Source organism: Periplaneta americana, chromosome 6, assembly GCF_040183065.1.
Source record: "Periplaneta americana isolate PAMFEO1 chromosome 6, P.americana_PAMFEO1_priV1, whole genome shotgun sequence".
NCBI classification, from domain to species: domain Eukaryota; kingdom Metazoa; phylum Arthropoda; class Insecta; order Blattodea; family Blattidae; genus Periplaneta; species Periplaneta americana.
Genome location: NC_091122.1, coordinates 8,195,704 through 8,215,138, shown reverse-complemented (window position 1 = coordinate 8,215,138; position 19,435 = coordinate 8,195,704). Strand labels below are relative to the sequence as shown.

At 35.4% G+C, this 19,435-nt stretch overlaps 1 protein-coding gene across 1 annotated transcript in view; it reads right to left on the bottom strand.

Moving 5' to 3' along the window:
* The window catches only part of LOC138702153 (uncharacterized), a 42,339-nt gene that overhangs the window by 13,835 nt on the left and 9,069 nt on the right, over positions 1-19,435 (bottom strand). Inside the window, exons 2-5 of the mRNA XM_069829759.1 lie at positions 17,698-17,765; positions 12,849-12,876; positions 9,423-9,451; positions 1,130-1,169 (exon numbers count right to left, since the gene is read on the bottom strand). Of these exons, the coding sequence (XP_069685860.1) occupies positions 1,130-1,169; positions 9,423-9,451; positions 12,849-12,876; positions 17,698-17,765 (165 nt within the window). The remainder of the gene's footprint in view (positions 1-1,129; positions 1,170-9,422; positions 9,452-12,848; positions 12,877-17,697; positions 17,766-19,435) is intronic.

Sequence of the window (19,435 nt, the reverse complement as noted above, 5' to 3'; positions counted from 1 at the left end):
GAAGAACGAAACTGGTAATTGGGATTAGGTACAATAGTCTGTAGTGCGATAATATGCACATTAGAACTGAAGCCTGTATCGAAATGAACGGCCACCATTTTAAAAAATGTTTTTAAATATCCATATTATGATTATTTTTCAATTTAACTTCATTCTCTATATTGTACGCTAATGTGCTGTAGGCAGTATAATATACACTGCATAATGAATACGTCCACATGGACAGCTCAGTTCGTGAGTAAAAACACCCATTGTTAATACTGTACTGTATTTTGATTAAACAAAAACTTAATGAAAATTATCAAACTCAAAAGCGCAATGCTTCCTAGTTTACGTAAATGGATGAACTACTTTTCTTCCCTCTATACCTAGTAAAGTGATTTGTTTGTATATTACGTCAGTAGCATCGAACTCCAGTCGTGGGTAGCAAACGGCGTTGTGTCAGAGGTAGAGGCAAGTTAATATTAAAAATGTTAGTAAAAATAAAATGATGTCCCTGTATAATAATGTATAATTAATCTCTCCGGCGTATTTCAATAGCGTGAACGGTTTTCATGTAAATTTAATTTTAAGAACCTCTAATTCCAAGCCACTGCACATGCCAACAGATTGCAACGCCGCGCCAGAGAACAGGCCATCTAGCGACACACACCGCGTTCGTTGACCTGTTACATTTGTATCACAAGAGTGTGTTAACGGCAATGTTGCCGGACTACTGAAAATTCAAACTTAATTTTCTAATTAACCGTGCATTTAATCACAAAACGTAATAGAGGTTTTCTATGCATTTTAGTGTACCCTAATCACCTCTTTCAATCAGTAAGGTTATTTCACTTCCAAGCAGTATACTCTGGAAAGCTTAATCAAGTCCGTTCATTTTTGTGTTGCTCTATTTACGACTTTTAAACTGGTTTTTGTCATTTGTTAATTCGCTCCAGTGTAACAGGTCGTTGAAGTTCAGCACGGCACACTTTCGGCGCATTGCTCAATTGTCTCGTAAGTCACTTTATCTGCAGTAAGAGGGAACGATTTGAAGCTACACATTTGGATAATGAACACGGAGGCCTTACCTTTGGATAATGTACATGGGAAGAATAATACATTACGGAAGTTTTCCGTGGATACTAACCATTCCATTGCAACAGGAGCTTGCCAATTTCGTACTTTGTCTGCAAAACAAAAAATAGATACTCTTACATAAAGCATTATTCTTGCATGTAATAGTTGGATGATGACTAGGGATGTGAAGCTTGTGCACTGTAATGTAGGATTGGTGCTTTGTATACATTTAACCACGCCCTCATACGCACCTGATACCAGATATTTTTGAGTAGCAGTTGTGGTGTGAAAGCAATGCATATTATTCCAATCACAGAGGTCTTTAAAGAGGACATATAGCTATTTTTGTACAAGATCCTAAAGTAATATGCGTTACAAGAGCGGTATATTGTAGTTTTCATGTTCGAGGAAAAGTTTGAAAAAGCGAAACGTAGTTGAGAAAACATACCGCTCGTGTATCGTACATTATTTTGTGCGAAAATCGTTTATTACATACGTGAAAGAGGAATTTCTAATTAGTTGCAATGAAATCTCCATATTGGTTTCTGTTCAATGACGGCAAATTTGCAAAACAAAAATATCTATCTTCAACATTGTTGCTTTAAAATGTTTTCTGTGTTTACTATACTCCAGCAGGCCATTATATACGTCTGTCTTTTTTTCCCCCAGTCTATAAATGCGAACTTAAAACAAACGGTAAGGTTATGTAATGATTTATTTTTCATTTTAATATTTTAACAATATTATTTATATAACATATTGCAGTAATAACATCGGCAAGTTTGTTGATTTTTTCACGGCTTCCTTAATGTTACTTGCATTATGAATACAGTAACTTTAGTGGAGTTGTAGAGGTTACTTAATTTTTGCAAATATTTAAAAACAATAATTAACAGTGCAATTTAGGTGAAATTACAGTAGCAAGTTTCCAATTTATAATTATTACTATATTGAACATCTCTAAAAATAATATGTTAAAAGCCTAAAGCAGTAAAATGAATATGTCACTTAAGCGGTAAGAAGAGGGAAATTGTTATGTGTGTTACGTTGGGAATACTGAATGTGGAATTTTATACTTTCCGCGGTTTGGTTTTGTGCGGAAACCAAGCAAATACGCACGATTTTGCACAAAAGGTTTTCCTTTTGGCACGAATGTAAAGTTTGTGAAACGAGGTGAAGTCGAGTTTCACAAACATTCGAGGGCCAGAAAGATAACGGTAAGAACGTGTATCGTACAATATGTTTTTTGTACAATAGCTCAAATTTACATTAAATAAATATTTGAAATTGTAGAGGTTATAAGATCACGATTTTATGGCTGTCTAAACTCAGAACTATTAAGAAATAAGTATCCAAGGAATGACAGCCTGTTTTATTCATGATCACGATTTCATGGCCGTCTAACCCGGCAGTATAAATCAACAAAGCGGTTAGGAATAGTTGAATGCTACATGTATAATGAGTACTAGACATTTAACTTCAGAATAACACGGTATAGGCCTAAATGCAAATATGAATGTTGAATTTGTTGCTTGTTTATGTTACATGTTATAGTTAGGCCATTAAAGATCGATGTAATACATTAATTTCTTATTGAATGAAGTTTTTACATAGAATATTGCATTTTCTTTGGCAGTGCTTAAAGTGATAACTTACTTTTTAACGCACACGGTACGCGCCAATAACAGTGGGTAAAACGCAAGCTTACACACGCAAAAAAAAAAAAATCCATCTGCGTATGCGCTATGCCTCCCACCAGCAGGACCGGCGTGTTGAGGAACATTATGCCTAAAGTTAGGTGCGCACAGGAACGTGTTTACAAAACAGCTGGCAAGGAAGTTCTCTGCCCTCATAACAACGTAAAGCGTACTGTCATTGCAAGTTATCTTGAACCTTACATCCCCTAAGTCTGTCTTTGGAACTGCTCGGTTCGGCACGTACTCATCAACGTAACGACACGGCAAGGATGCCCCTCCCTCGGGTAACGTGACTCTTTTCAAAAAACGTTGGTTCTTTTACCTTACGGCTCTCTACTGTAAAAGAACTTGGTTCAATACAGACATCATCTTCTCTGGATACACCGGTTTTGAGAGGATAACATAGTTTCGTAGCAAGCTTTAATTAACCTGTAATGAGTAAGTATTGAAATATAATCGTGTGTACACTCCTCTCTCATCCGGGCTGGGGACCGGCAATGGAGGAGTTACTACAGCTATTTCTGTACATTATGTAGGCCTGCATGACTTACCCCTTCAGCTAATATGTACATATTCTTATAACAATATTTTACAGGCTTATTATTTGAATTTACATTAATTTACAATTATACACAATCCATATCCCTAGCATTGCTGCCATAATCGCTTGTTCCAAAATAAATTATTTCGTCAATGGCATCATCCATTCGGAATTATCTTCTTAATCGTAGGTACTACTTTCTGAACACGATAGAATTCTTCGATTGTATCCCGAATAACATGTTGATCGAAGTCGTCCACTTCAACTTTACACAAGTCTAATTCTGGAATGAAATGTTATGTTTAGTAGAACTATAAGAAAATAATAACTTGCAACAGTAATTCATTATGTCGCTCTCAATACACACACTATTGTACGTAACTATTATAGCAATAATTTCTAACATTACATACCTATTCTTTCCTGGACTAGTGTGAGGTTCATTGGGCTGTTATTCAATATTATTTTTAATTCTCTTCACGGAACTAATACTTTTGCCAGAGTATTTAGCCTCTCTCTCATATTCCTTATCAAGAGGTTCCAGCAAATATTTGTTTAATTTTTCCTCCTCGCAACGCATAATTTTATTATATTTGCGATAATTTCTCTTTCTCGGCTATGGATAACAGCGTTACTTTTCTCCGCGGTGGTGTGATTTCACCATAATTACTACCCTGTGGTTGCTGCTCCATGGTAACACTACTGGTACGCACTGAAGGAAATAGCTCTATGTTTCTTGACAAGAGATTATGCTGCGGAGCATGCGCAAACAACTCAGTTGGCTCCACCCATGTTACTCGCTTCCTTCCCTCTGCCCCTCTGTCCCCGCTCAGAAGGTTCAAGATAACTTGCAATTACAGTAATATAGGTTCAGCAAGGGGGGAGGGTTACCTTCGCTTGAAGGGCAGACGTAAGTATTATGTTTGATAGATACAATGTACTACTCGTGTCAGATTTAATTTTTTCTAGGTTAAATCTATACTAATAATTAGGCTTCGTGGAATTGCCACGAGAATCGCAAGGTTTACTGCGCACGCGGTATAGACTGTATGAGAAGGGGGCATGCAACGGATGGAGTGTGCCTCTGATGTAAACACTGAGCAGTATACTGCGGTTACAATAAAACCTGTATCCTGCATTCAAGAAATATAATGGGTGATCATTGAAGTAGGAAACGTCTAAACATGTAAATACACAATTATTTTGTAGTGAGATATATTAACTCTTAAAATGTAATGTAGTATACTCACATCATTCTTGAATATGTACATTGAAGTGAAGAGTTACGTATATTTTGAGCGACTGCAAAGTAACCTCCTCCGATGGTCACTTAAACAGTTTTTATATTGGGAAAATGTACGTTCAACAACACACGATGTAATACGTGCATATTTGAAGAACTTTTCAGTACACCAACTTCAGACGTTTTGTCGTGACCTGATAGTACATCATTTATAATAAGAAGTTGTGAATAGGCAGAATTTTTAGCAATAATGTTTCTCAACTTACATTTTATTTTTTCTGAAATTAGTGAATTATTATTTTGGATAACAGTTTGTGATATTTTATACACTATATTAAGGGCTTCTGAGAGTTGTAGATTAAACAATTCTAACAGGGTGATGCTTTTGGACACGATTTTAAAATTAGAATCAGTGAACAGAATATCTTCCAATAGCTGTTCAGAAGGTAATGATTTTACAGCTGCAACAGCGGAACTGTCTGTGCTATCCAATGCATCAATTACCTTCATTACTTTGCCGTAATATTTTGCATAATAATTAACAGCATCCAACCACGTTTTCCAAGGGTCAAGACTGGTTGCGGGGGTAAGGATATTCCAGGGGCAATTGTTTGGAAAGCAACATTCTCATTGTAGTATGTTTGATTGAATTCTTGTCTGCATTGAACAAATGTTAAGCTTTGACTATTCCAACCACAGTAATGCAAAAACATGTGCTTACTTAGGTATACATCAGCTGTAGCTGCTCTATCTATTTGGACCGGTCACAACTCTTAACATGAACTGCTTGTACTACGAGACCGGGCGGTCGCTCACCTCCTCTATACTACCGTATATCGGCAATCTGATTGCATGCTGCGTGTGGCAATTCAACGAAGTCTACTAATAATAAATGTGTAGCCAAATTTTTTCTGGTAATTTTCGATTTTCCAAAAATAATTGGTGTTAACATGTATAATTAACCACCTTGAAACCGAAAATCGCATTTTTGACATTTTTGTTTCTTTGTCTGTCTGGATGTTTGTTACATTTTCACGCGATAATGGCTGAACCGATTTATATGAAAATTGGAATATAAATTAAGTTCGTTGTAACTTAGATTTCAGGCCATATGGCATTCAAAATACTTTATTTAAAAGGGGCTTATAAGGGGGCCTGAATTAAATAAATTGAAATATCTCGCTTATTATTGATTTTTGTGAAAAATGTTACATAACAAAAGTTTCTTTAAAAATGATTTCCGATAAGTTTTATTCTTTACAAAAGTTTGATAGGACTGATATTTAATGAGATAAATGAGTTTTAAAATTAAAATAACGCAATCTAAGACGGTGCAATGAATTAAGAACAAATGAGATCGTCTATAAGGGGCCTTGGACAGCAACAATCGAAAGCTATTAAATATTGCCTACAGAGAATGTTTCTGTTTTTGTATGAAGTAATATCAGAAGCTAAATTAACCGATTTGTATAATTAATTATTATTTCACCATTGGAAAGTGTAGTTTCTCTAGATGGACATAATGCTATAATGTTATTACAGTAACGTCTGAGTAAATCGAGGACAGGTAAGATTAAAATAGCTTCTTATGCACAGAAAATTTGATAGGCTATTTTGTACATTCGTTTTCTGTATTTCTTAAAATAATATTTATGTACACTCATTTTAATCTCAGAGAATTAACGAACAACGAGAGTGTATTGATTTAGTATGCAGTAATAGTACGTTAGCTTAGCAATCCATTATTTTATAATTCAAATTTTAACTATGCTCAATTGAATCGTGTTAAAATACATAAAATATATATGCAATAAATGCAATGCAAAAAGAATTGGGTAATGAGCGAAGCAGATTATCTTGCGCTGTTGTAAAAGTTGTTCCCTGGATCAAACGTCCTATTTTAATTATGTAATTACTTTATATTTATTTCTAACAGGTGCAGCGGAGCGCACGGGTACGGCTAGTTGATAATAAAAGAGTAAACTGAGAATAAAATGAATTAAAATTAAATATCACCACATCATAAGATAATTGAAATACGTATATCAGTCATAAATGTGATAGTAACTTTAATATTTACGTATTCTACATATTTGTTTTATTTTTAATTTGAATTTATATAATGTTACAGTTTTTTATTTTAGGTACTTCGAAAACATGTCATTATAAAATGTTTATCCATCATTAAGGCTGTGTTTTTTTTTTGTCAACAATTGTTGACGCATTTTGTCTCTTCAAAAAAAAAAAAAAAAAAAAGACGTAGGCTATAGATTAAAAATTTGTTCTAATTGAATTTCGTTTCCGACATCACAATGACTTCAAGTTCTCCCAATTCACCCAGCGTCTGTGCTAGTACGTACGGGACCCCCAACCAGAACTTGAGAGACATCGCAAAGGATAGATCCGATAGATGGAAAAAGTGAACAAGCCCAAGCCTATTCCTCCATCTTTGCTCAGTACTCCGTTATTATCCTTGTTGGCCACTTGTCTCACCTGAATTTTATTTGTAATTCTTTCTGCTCTGCAAAATTATTCGCAAGATCTTGGAGGTGTGAATGACTCCTGCTTAAACATCTTAGTTCCGGAACTGCTTCTATAAGCGTATGCATCGTGTAACATCACCGTCATCCGAAGTGGACTTAGAAAATATTCGCTGTTCACGAGTGCGGCCACTTTTTTTGACAGCTGTAGACTACAAACCAGTTTTATATAATAGGTATCTTCATATGTTCTAATTTGTTATATTTTTAGATATACAGAACTAATGGTTGTTACCAAAGCTCGGAAGTTGGGGACTTGTGTCTTTGAACGTGGCTAAGCGACCGGACTTCAATGTCAACAAACTCCCGCTTCCAGCACAAAGGTACTGTCAGGTCTGCTATAAAAGTGGTTCCTGGCTGGAACAACATAATGATAATATTATGATAGGTTGAAACATCTAATTTTATAGCATATATATATAAATAAATATGCAAAATACATCAAATTTACAGTTCTGCTCTGTACATTTCATTACAGTGTATGACTACATGCATTCGAAGATTTTCGAACCCATAAATTCTTCGTCTGTTAGTTAAACATGATTTGAAACGAAGGAAACTTATTTCCAGAACACATGAAATGACGGGAGCAAACTTTAATTTTTTTATTTTATTTATTTTAACTAGCTACCTAGTGAGTACAAATTGCATTTATAAAATAAAAATGTTTCTAGCCACTACCGTAAGAGTCAGGCTCGTGTACGGTGTGGTCTTAGTGAATAATATAACATAAAATTTACAAGGACAGTTTACTAAATACAGTAATTAACTTAATTCAAACCAATAAATACAACACAAGAGCAAGAATAAAGAAGAAAGAGAAAACGAGAGAAAAATACACATTTAATATAAATTGACAATCCGACAGAAGCCAGTGATATTCAATAAAAACATGAATATAGTCGATAGAAATAAAAGGTAAAAAAAGTACATTTGTTACTATAATATATCATGGATAATTTTACAAAATTCTTTTTTAAAAGTTTCAATTTTAAAAAATTTCAAATTTGGAAAATGGTTTGAAATTTTATTATAAAGTCTTGGGCCTAAATAAAATACTTAATATTTTCACTGTCACTGTTTCCTGTTCGATTTTCAGCAGATCTCGTATCTGAGAAAAATAAGTATATCCTAAATTTTTCTCGCAAATAGTTTTCAATTAGTGTATCACTACTAGGGAAGATCCCTCTACGACTTGATCCATGGCTATGGACAAATTCTCCATCAATTTAAAGGACTGCAATGTCTTTCAATGAATGCCCGTTTCCAGCTCTAGTTTATGTGTGGCACAACTTACAAGATATAAACTCTGCATTAGAAGAAAGTAATGTATCTCCTCAGAATTCCTCCACGAAATTCTGTACCTAAAATTTAAGAAATGCATTTTCAAACTTCCATAACACCCATTCGAATAACACGTATTTTCTAATTCCTCAAACAGACCGTTTACCTGTAATTGTCTTAATGTCATTGGCTTCGACGTGGCACAGTTTATTCGTTCGTCTTCTTGCCATTCGATGTGACCACTTTCTTAGTACAAACGACTGTCCCTGAGCTCTTGCAGCGTGAGCTTTGTGTACGTTATGCCTGTAACCTTACTCAAGCGCACGACACACGAGTCCCCAAGTTCCGAGCTTTGGTTATTACAATGTAAACTACATTTATTTACTCTAGTCTGTATTATAAAAGAGTTCCATTTTACCTCCTCCCAAACAAGCTATACTCGCAACGCGCACACATTGCAAGCAACGGGATATTTGTCCGGGCTTTACTTATCCGGTACTCTTTTGAGGATGAGACCTGTATCTGTTAGGGCTGAGGCAGAATGACTTACCTGTCAGCATCGGATTCACGAGTGCCTTGGGACAATCATCCGCATTCATAGAATGGACAATGTGTCAAAGGATGCCTAAGTATAAGGGTACGGTTTGGGTCTGGCCATCGAAAAAAAGAGGCAAGCCTAGCTAAAATTATGATGACGAACACGTGAGAAGACTGAAGCGCTTTTCAAATGAAAGCCGTTTGTCCTTGAGAGCCTCGCGAGCAATGTCCAATCATAAAGAACGAAAGAAAAAGAGTAGGCATTCTCTATGCATGAAGCGGCAAGGTTCCACCAATATTAGTGTCTATTGGCTGTTCTGTAATTCGCTTCCGACTTGAAAAGTGCAAGTAGTATCGTACTGGGTTTGACTCAGAATCACCTGAGCCGTGATAGCTGGCTGCGACACACAGTACATCCGCTACGCTACTCCGCCTTCAGCTGGGAGATTATTCACTCATCCACTACGAATTCTATCTCTGATGAATTCATAAATAACTGTCGATGTAGAACCAATACTTACTTGCCCCAGTTTAGAATTTTCTTCAGGGTCTGGAAAAGAAATTAAATATGTTATTACTGTTGCTCAGAATTATATACAATAAAAACTTTAAAATATGCAATATAAATAAAAAAAATCTGACATAGATTCTCGCAAGTGCAAAATCAATGTTCAATAATGGAAAATGTTTCAATTATAGCGTTTAGGAAGGGATTAATAGAATTTATTAGAACTTATTCAGTTTAAATTATTTTTGCAAGGAACGATTGTGCCGTTTATATTTCGGCACGTCAGTTTTTCCTTTCCATTTCTTTCCTTTTCTCTGTTTGTTCTAGTACTTCTTACTCTTCATAGATGGCCTGTAGTTTGTTCCTTTCTGATTTAAGTGTTATTTCTTTTATATAGATGGCTTACTTCCTCTCATCTTTCTGTTTTTCCGTTTTCTCTGGTTCTGTTCCTTATAACCTGTGATGAGTTGAAACTGTACGAGTGTTAAGAGTGATCCAAAGCTGTTGTTGAAAACGGCCATAAACTAATTGAAAATGCATCCAATAGCTCAGTAAAGTTGCATCCTCAATTGAGGCGCTGACATGGGAAAGGTAGTAACTGCCAAAAACAAAATTTTTCAGGGGAAGCAAAAAACAAATTTATGAACACTTTCTCACTTACATTATTACAGAAACTGCTTTAAATGAAAGGCATACACTCATGTTTGTGTTATATATGAAATTTGAAAAGTCTGGCACAGATTTATCTGTGAAATCCTATTTTATGAAAATACAACATTGAAATCATCCTTAGCCAAACTGAGAATTAACGTTATTTATACATTATGCACAAATTTTTCGGTAAAATACATGACACTTTTCATCGAGGAAGTCTAACATAGATAACAATTCTCTCTTTTCGGCATCAGGGACGACTGTGGTCTTCTTTCAAGGCGTTGCAAGCACTGCAAGTTAGTGATTGACGTTAATGACTATCCTTTCTTAAAAATCCTGTGCTCTGTCCACATTTCAAGGTCATTAAATGACTGTCTTGTTTTTATTAGAGGAAAATCAGCTCTTGAGAGTCTAATCCAGTTGAGGGTGCTGATTTTGATAGGAGTTGTATTCAAAAACTTGTCACATTCTGCAGAAAAGTCGAAGAAATCCTCATCCTTCATCATTATTACATTATTAGGCCTTACCTCTTCTGGAACCATGGTCTTGCATCTTTTTTTTTTATTTTCTCTATGATGCCAAATTCCCTATCACATGGCATGTAGGAATGTTCTGAAACCAGGAATTTCAAGTCCACTGAATCAAAATGTTTCTTGGCAATAATGTAAATCAGGTCCATTAGAATCATCCGATTCTTATTCTGCCCTGCACAGTTATCAGCCCATATTTGTCTAGACACACTCTGATGTTGTAAAAGGAGTTACTACCTTCACCGTGCCAACAGCTGTGCACATACAACTTACAACATCTAGTGACTACGTTTCCAACTTCGTTTCATTCCATACGGACATACAACTTTCTCTGTGCCATTGGCATGGCCATTTACTACCTTCTCAATGAAAAACCTAAAAATTCGAATTTTTGGCAGTTACGACCTTTCCCATGTCAATGCCTCAATTAGTCAGCTCTGCCAGTAAACATTGGTCTAACGAAATATGTCCCTGAAATATTTTATTTTCTCTTGAAACATGTATTATAGGTTTATTGGTTACACTTTTATTCCGGGGAGGTCTTCCGTGTGTAATACAGAAAACGAATTTATGCTCGACCATGCCGAAATCTAGTAATTATACACCTGGTAGTAGCCGTTTAATGCACCTCATTAAAGTACACCTATTCATTATAGTTCAGTTGTTCAGCCAATCAGAAATCACCATTGTAGCATTATAAAAGCGCAAGTATCGATTATTCTCGGATATGCAATCGAAAGACAATTAGCGAAAAGTCACGGAGGCTGGAAATCCAATACTGTCGCAGAAGGTTATGTTCTGTTACTATAATAATTAGCGTTAATTGTAAATAATATTCAAATAAATTCAATTTGGCATCTCGTTTTTCAATTCTAAATCAATTTCCAGGTTATATCAAGACTAATGTTCATGTTATTCTCTAGATTATATCAAGGTCAATGACATTCGTTCCTCGGAAAAAAATCAATACTTTCGCGTCTGCGCACATCTCACAATTTAGAAGGCCAGTTCCGCTCCTCACTTACATAACCATAACATGAATACTTATGAATAATTTCAAGTTAGAAATATGGTCGAGCATAAAAAGTCGTATGGAACTTGCCTATAATGGTAATTAAGACGCTCGTATGAAAATTATGAAACTCGATTGCGCTCGTTTCATAAACAAACATACTGGCGACTTAATTACTACCATTATAGGCTCGTTGCATAATGTACTATTATCTTTCAGCATAGGTGCAAATCGCATTATTTCATTTTTACAACGTTTATTCTCTATTCTCTCTTTTTAATAATAATAATAATAATAATAATAATAATAATAACAATAATAATAATAATAATAATAATAATAATAATAATAATAATAATAAAAAATACATTTAATACATTTAATTGCAGTTACATACAATACAATAACAAAGATTTTACTATTGTAATACTCGTTTGTGAATATTCTTAAAAATTCGAAATTGATTACCAATCTCATAGTCAATATTACATATTACAAATTATTCTATAAATACAATGTAACTGGGTCACACCCGATAAAGCAAGATGCTTGATGTCGGGTGTGACCAATAATGAAAACTGGATAGAAGAGAAAAAAAATAATAATCATCATCAGAACTCTGATTAAACTGTTAACTATAATTACATATAAAAATTTATTAAAATAATAAGAAAACAAAACAAAAACAAACAAACGGTACATAACCTATACATAAACATTCTAAGTTAAGAATACAAATAAAAAAATAAATAAAGGATAAGAATTTACATGATTATAATTTTAAAAACAGTTCAAGCACTTGTTTTTTGATTAATATATTGTTTAATAATTTTAGTTTAGGATTCCTCTTTATAAAATCATTATACAATGTTGGACCGTAATTACAACTGTGCCTTAGACCTGCTTCAGTCTTACATTTTGGTTCAATGAGGGGGAGCGAAATGTTGTATCTTCTCGTGTTGTGACCGTGATTTGTTGACGTGTTTCAAGTAAGAGCATATGTTAAAAGGGGACGAATTTATATGAAACTCTCAAAATGTAGTCTAATTAAAAGAATTTGTATATTTTGCTACCTTGGTGAATCTTGTTTATTTACTATAATTCGTATTCGCAGCTAGGATTTCGTAAATAATCCTTACCTAAATTACTTATCCTGTGATAATTTTCAGTGTAGTCTTGGACGTGATGTTTCGTACTAGAAAAAAATATAGTTTCTGAGAGTAATAATGTTGTTATTGCTTACCTTTTACGTCCCAAATCACCTTTTCAAGCTGCAAATAAATGAAGAAAATTCAGATAAGTTTTTAAGGCGTGGAGAAATTAGTCATTATGATGACTTGGTGGGAAGAAAAGGTAGGATTATTGTGTTTGGAGTATAAGCTCTTAAGTCCGTGAATGGGAGCCCTGTCGAGCCAAGTTTACCAGTAAGTTATTTCCCGTCCATTAGATTTTTTCTTTGTAAATGAATGTATCTTTAGCACAGATTGTAGATATTTGTACAAGTCTTTTGTCGGAATGTATGACGAAGGAAATAGAGAACAAAATATAAAAATCTGTGTTCAGGGATCCGTAGCAAATACGCCCTAAACAGAGAATAGCAGCAATACATTGACGTGCAGTGGAACCGTGACCAACCGGATAACCACAAGACCACATAAGCTGAAGCGTTGGCCAAATAAGAGGTTTAGTCTTCACGGAAGTGTTTTATTATGAGCACTGGAAAATCTTTGGAAATTATGAGGGAAACTTCAGCCTCAGACATAAGCATCATCATTGTGGACCCCGGCCTGACGTAATATTTGAATCATGATTGTTGCTTAATATCGATCTGTGGGTGTTCTGAACAAGCGATGGGACACTGACAGATGAAGTAATGATGATTCCACGTATGGGGTTTTCTATCTGAGAGCATCCGAAATATAAAGAAAATAAAAAAACGAAAGTTTGTGTGTGTAAATAATTACGACACAATGCTTTATGCTAAGTTTGAGACATCAGAAAGTAACAGTTTTCAAATTAAAAATGTTCATATTTGTCGTATTATGTTAAAATTGACAATTTCCAATTGTTACAACTTCCAAATTCTTTATCGGATTGATTAAAATCGTGGTTTGTTGTGAAGCTGAAAACTTCGTTCATACTGATGTGTAAACAGGTTCTCTTAATTTTTACAGCAAGTGGAGAATAGTTATTTATGGTACTTGTGAGGTAAGTGCATCTTTATTGCACGAGTGGAAAGATCACGCTCACAAGTACCATACGTAATTTTATCCATGGCCATAACGAAAAATTCTGTTTTATAAAAGAAAATATGTTGAAAATAAGCCCTCATGTAATCACCATACCATGGCATGGATTTTAGAATCAATACGTGTACTAGGTAGGTCATGATGTAGGAGGCCATGATTAGTGAAGAATGGTATCCAAGGCGTTGGATAAATACTTACTTATTTACAAATGGCTTTTAAGGAACCCGAAGGTTCATTGCCGCCCTCACATAAGCCCGCCAGCGGTCCCTATCCTGTGCAAGATTAATCCAATCATACCCCACCTCCCTCAAATCCATTTTAATATTATCCTCCCATCTACGTCTCGGCCTCCCTAAAGGTCTTTTTCCCTCCGGTCTCCCAACTAACACTCTATATGCATTTCTGGATTCGCCCATACGTGCTACATGCCCTGCCCATCTCAAACGTCTGGATTTAATGTTCCTAATTATGTCAGGTGAAGAATACAATGCGTGCAGTTCTGTGTTGTGTAACTTTCTCCATTCTCCTGTAACTTCATCCCGCTTAGCCCCAAATATTTTCCTTAGCACCTTATTCTCAAACACCCTGAACATATGTTCCTCTCTCAGAGTGAGAGTCCAAGTTTCACAACCATACAGAAGAACTGGTAATATAACTGTTTTATAAATTCTAACTTTCAGATTTTTCGACAGCAGACTGGATGATAACAGCTTCTCAACCGAATAATAACACGCATTTCCCATATTTATTCTGCGTTTAATTTCCTCCCGAGTGTAATTTATATTTGTTACTGTTGGTCCAAGAGATTTGAATTTTTCCACCTCTTCGAAGGATAAATCTCCAATATTTATATTTCCATTTCGTACAATATTCTGGTCACGAGACATAATCATATACTTTGTCTTTTCGGGATTTACTTCCAAACCGATCGCTCTACTTGCTTCAAGTAAAATTTCCGTGTTTTCCCTAATCGTTTGTGTATTTTATCCTAACATATTCACGTCATCCGCATAGACAAGAAGCTGATGTAACCCGTTCAATTCCAAACCCTGCCTGTTATCCTGAACTTTCCTAATGGCATATTCTAGAGCGAAGTTAAAAAGTAAAGGTGATAGTGCATCTCCCTGCTTTGCCCGCAGTGAATTGGAAAAGCATCAGATAGAAACTGGCCTATACGGACTCTGCTGTATGTTTCACTGAGACACATTTTAATTAATCGAACTAGTTTCTTGGGAATACCAAATTCAATAAGAATATCATATAATACTTCCCTCTTAACCGAGTCATAAGCCTTTTTGAAATCTATGAATAACTGATGTACTGTACCCTTATACTCCCATTTTTTCTCCATTACCTGTCGAATACAAACAATCTGATCAATAGTCGATCTATTACGCCGAAAACCGCACTGATGATCCCCAATAATTTCATCTACGTACGGAGTTAATCTTCTCAAAAGAATATTGGACAAAGGCGTTGGATAAATAACAAATTATAATTAATTATATAATTTTAATATATATTTTTCACCTTAAACGTGTATTTTGGTCTTTTTGAAGTTTCAGGGATTATTTAGAAGTGTTCACGGGACTATTGTGATTAAAATAATTTCTCATTTTACTTCTGTAAACTTAAGAGGAATATTAAAACGTAATTAATCATCGTGTCTGTTTAGCTCAGTTGGCTAACGCGTGTTGTTTTAAAATCCTATAAACCCAACTTCGCAGGTTCAAGTCTCCTCGCATCCCGAAAGGTGCAAACTGTGTGTCCAAAATATCATTTTAGTAAATGTGTGAATAGAACGAAGTCACTGGTGGAATATAGTAAAGAGAAGTAACTCATACCAAACTAAATTGCACGTTTGTGCGCACTTCTTTCTTATTAAATTATTACAAAATTTTAAAAACATGCGTATTAGATATGGATGTAATGCACAAATTACGACGTAGCAGATAGAGAAAAGAGAAGGAGATTGAGTGTATGTATATTTAAGAAATGGTAATAAAGAAGTAGAGGTAGTGACATCTAGTAACTAATATATTAACTTCTTGAGTAATAGTTGAAAAGTATACGTGTGTGCCCGGGTACTAGGAAAATACTAATGAACTGTGAGATAAAGTTCAAACTGTGAGGTAAAGTCTTTATCTCACTAGTGGAATAAAGTAATGTTGAATAAAAGCCTACTTTACAAACGCAAAAGTATTTAGTAAAGGCATGCTTTCGTTATGGTCATGGATAAATGTAGTTTTCTTCATTTTGACGCCAAGAAAAAAAATGTATAATCGCATTGCGTTTTTAAATATATAAATGCAACGGGTATTTTTTATTGATGGTAACTTATAAACGAGTATCGAACAAAATTGTTAAAGAAGAAAATAAATATAATACGCGTGGACTCCGAACTGTGTGTACTTCAGCCATGGACATAATTTTCCTTCATGGAGGCAAAAGATGTGCAGTACTTTGTTCACTAGGAGGAAAGAATAGGGAGCGAAGTATATACTGTGCCAGTTGTAGTCGCTAAGGATTCAGTGCGGGTTATTAGGAAACACTGATAAAACATACAGTATGTCCTCTGATTGAGGTTCTGTCCGATACCGAGGAGAATTGTGTTGTTTATAAATTTCTTAACCACACAGTTGTCCCATTGGCTCTTCAGAAAAGTACAGCCGTGGCGAAACTGCGATCTTGCGCCGAGCCACTGTAACCTGCAACGTGCATAGCACCTGTGGAGGGAGGCGGACACCCGAAGGGGAAGTGAAGTAACTGTCTGACTTATTAACCGATTTTCATTTTCCTTACATCAAGCACTTAAATATAATTTTATAGAGTAAAAGGTTACAAACTAATGTTTAGTACGTGTAACGAAGAAAGAAATGAACAAGAAAACATAGGACACATTATCACAACCTAAAATTGTCTTCAGAATATCTTTGCGACAAAGTTTCAAAATCAGGAATTATGTCACTTACTGCCAGTCGTAGTTGATCACGAAGGTATTTGTCTGTCAGTCGTGATCTAAATTTGGTTTTTACTATTTTCGTTGTTGAAAATAATTTTTCACAAACGTAAGTTGTGGTGAACATGGCTTCAACAGAGCAAGCGAAAGAACGAAGCTTCGGATATTTATTTTTTGGCAAAGATTTGAAAAGTTCAACATTTGTCAAGTCTTTACATCTAGCTTTCATTTGACATCACATTGTAAATCTGAGAGTTTAAATTGAAGTTCTAACCGCATTATTCGTACATCTGCTGAAAAAGGATCGATGTACAGAGATAATAATAATAATAATAATAATAATAATAATAATAATAATAATAATAATAATAACAACACTTAACCTCTTAATATTTCATGAGTGACTTGTAGTATAATGTCGTTTTATGTTATACAACCGTTTCCTAGTAATACTCGTGAACAAATCATAAATTTAATATTCTCATCATATTGGCAGCAAAAAAATGCGTCCTCCCATCCTACTTGAAACTTTCGTTTTTGTAGAGGTACATGGTTTCGAGAGAGACATTGGATTATATGCCACTCGCAGGTCAGAGACAAATACAAATGGAACGGAGTTTTACTCCAGTGAGTGAGAGGGTGCGGGTTGGGGAAGGTAGGAAACAAAAGAAATGCACAGCTATCATTGCGAGCCACAATGTGCTCGCGAGTCACATTTTCGCCACGGCTGCTCTATAAGGAAATTGCCTACAGTTTCAAAAACGGCCTGGCATCCAGGATGTTAACAGAAAATGCTTCTATAATAAACAGCATGATTTTGTTTTTTGCCAATACTTAAAAGTTTCTCTTAGTATGTAATTTAAAAAATTATTCTTCATACTTACTAAACCCACTAATTGTCCTGTGACTTCACCGGGTTTAGGCTCTTTAGTTGTGGTGTCACTTGCCGCTTCTGAAAAAAAAAAAAACTTTGTAAACACAGTGATAGTACGTAGAGCGATTGGTGGGTATTTAATTACCTGGTTCGTATGGGATCTGTGAGCTTCCATTGGGGGAACGTGCATGACACTTTCAGTGGGGATACGATATTATGATATGATATTTATTTCTACAGGTCTTATTTATTTTAGTAATGGGTCGCCACCCACCACATCTCTGTATTGATACTTCCCATCACCTTCCAATTGGAGGGCCTGAAACCAGAGTGACCCGAGTCCGAAAATAGACTTTTCAAGATAGCAATTGGTTTTGTTTGGTTTAGCCAGCGAATAGGGATTATAAAGAATGGATACTGAGCGAATTTTCCTGTGTTTTGTTTCTCTGTGCGCCGGCGTTTAGTTCCACTTTCAAGCGCTAGAGGTTAGTGTAATCGAGCATACGCTAAGATAATAATTGAGTATAGAGTTGAGACACAGGATCCAAACATCGCCTACCTTATTGCATAATCCAATAACGCTTTGCTTCAAATAAATTCCAGTTAACAGCTTTTTCTTATTTCTTAGTGGCAAACTAGTTGTAATAATAATTTTTTTGTATTTCAGATATAATACATTATAAAATTCAGTATCGAATTCGTTTAATATTTGTATATAATATAATATAGGTATATGGTCCATGTATGGTGGGTCCCTATCAGCACGGCATGGCGCGTCCTCAGGTTGCGGATAGAGGAGACGGCCTCCAGATACAGAGGGTAGCTGCGAATATATTGAATAAGCAGTCGTGGACAGCCGATAAGGGGTGGTCCTCCAGCTTGGGGATTGGGCGAAGGGCTAACAACCCATCACCGTAAAAACAGCTTGTTACGAATTCCTACAGTAAGCCTCGGAATAGGACTGATTCTCTGGCACGACCACAGCAAAGGAATATAGAGACTGGCTTAATCTTGCACAGGATAGGGACCGATGGCGGGCTTATGTGAGGGCGGCAATGAACCTTCGGGTTCCTGAAAAGCCATTTGTTGTTGTGTAGGTATATGGTTTTACTTCTCGTAAGAGTTTAGTTTTTCCATTTTCAGTGCTATCAAATCATTACATATTTTAATTGCTGTTGGGGTCAACGTCTCAACTCTCATTATAAAGGAACTCTAGAGTCTAGACATTACAGTTAATGACGGATTTATTGTTTTATGGATCCAATTTATTTTATTTGAGTACATAATATCCCTAGATTTATTAATTATATGTGTTATATTTCCGCTGTGTCGACTGCTAGCTGGTGTGATGTCAGCGCCAACTCCAGGGAGAAAGCAGAATCTCACGCTCTAGCTGGCTTGAAGGTCATTGAAATCAGTCTGGCTGCATCAAAGGTACCGACGCGAAGTGTCCATATTTAATTACCTCATCCCATACAGAACTGTGTCAAATAGTAACTTATTGGTGAGAAAAAGATGGGGTAGCATTATTGTATACTAGGAATTTTGCATTTGTACAGTTGGCAGAGTGAACTATGTCTGAAAAAAAAATGGCGTCTAGTCGAAGTTGGTTCATACCGGTGGCAATAATTCTCCTCATAGTAATGGAAGTAGTAACAGTGACATTGATTTTGATGGTGGAATTAGTAAGGAATATGAACCTGAGACTGATGAAACAAGTGAAGAAAGTAAGCTTTATTACTTCTTGA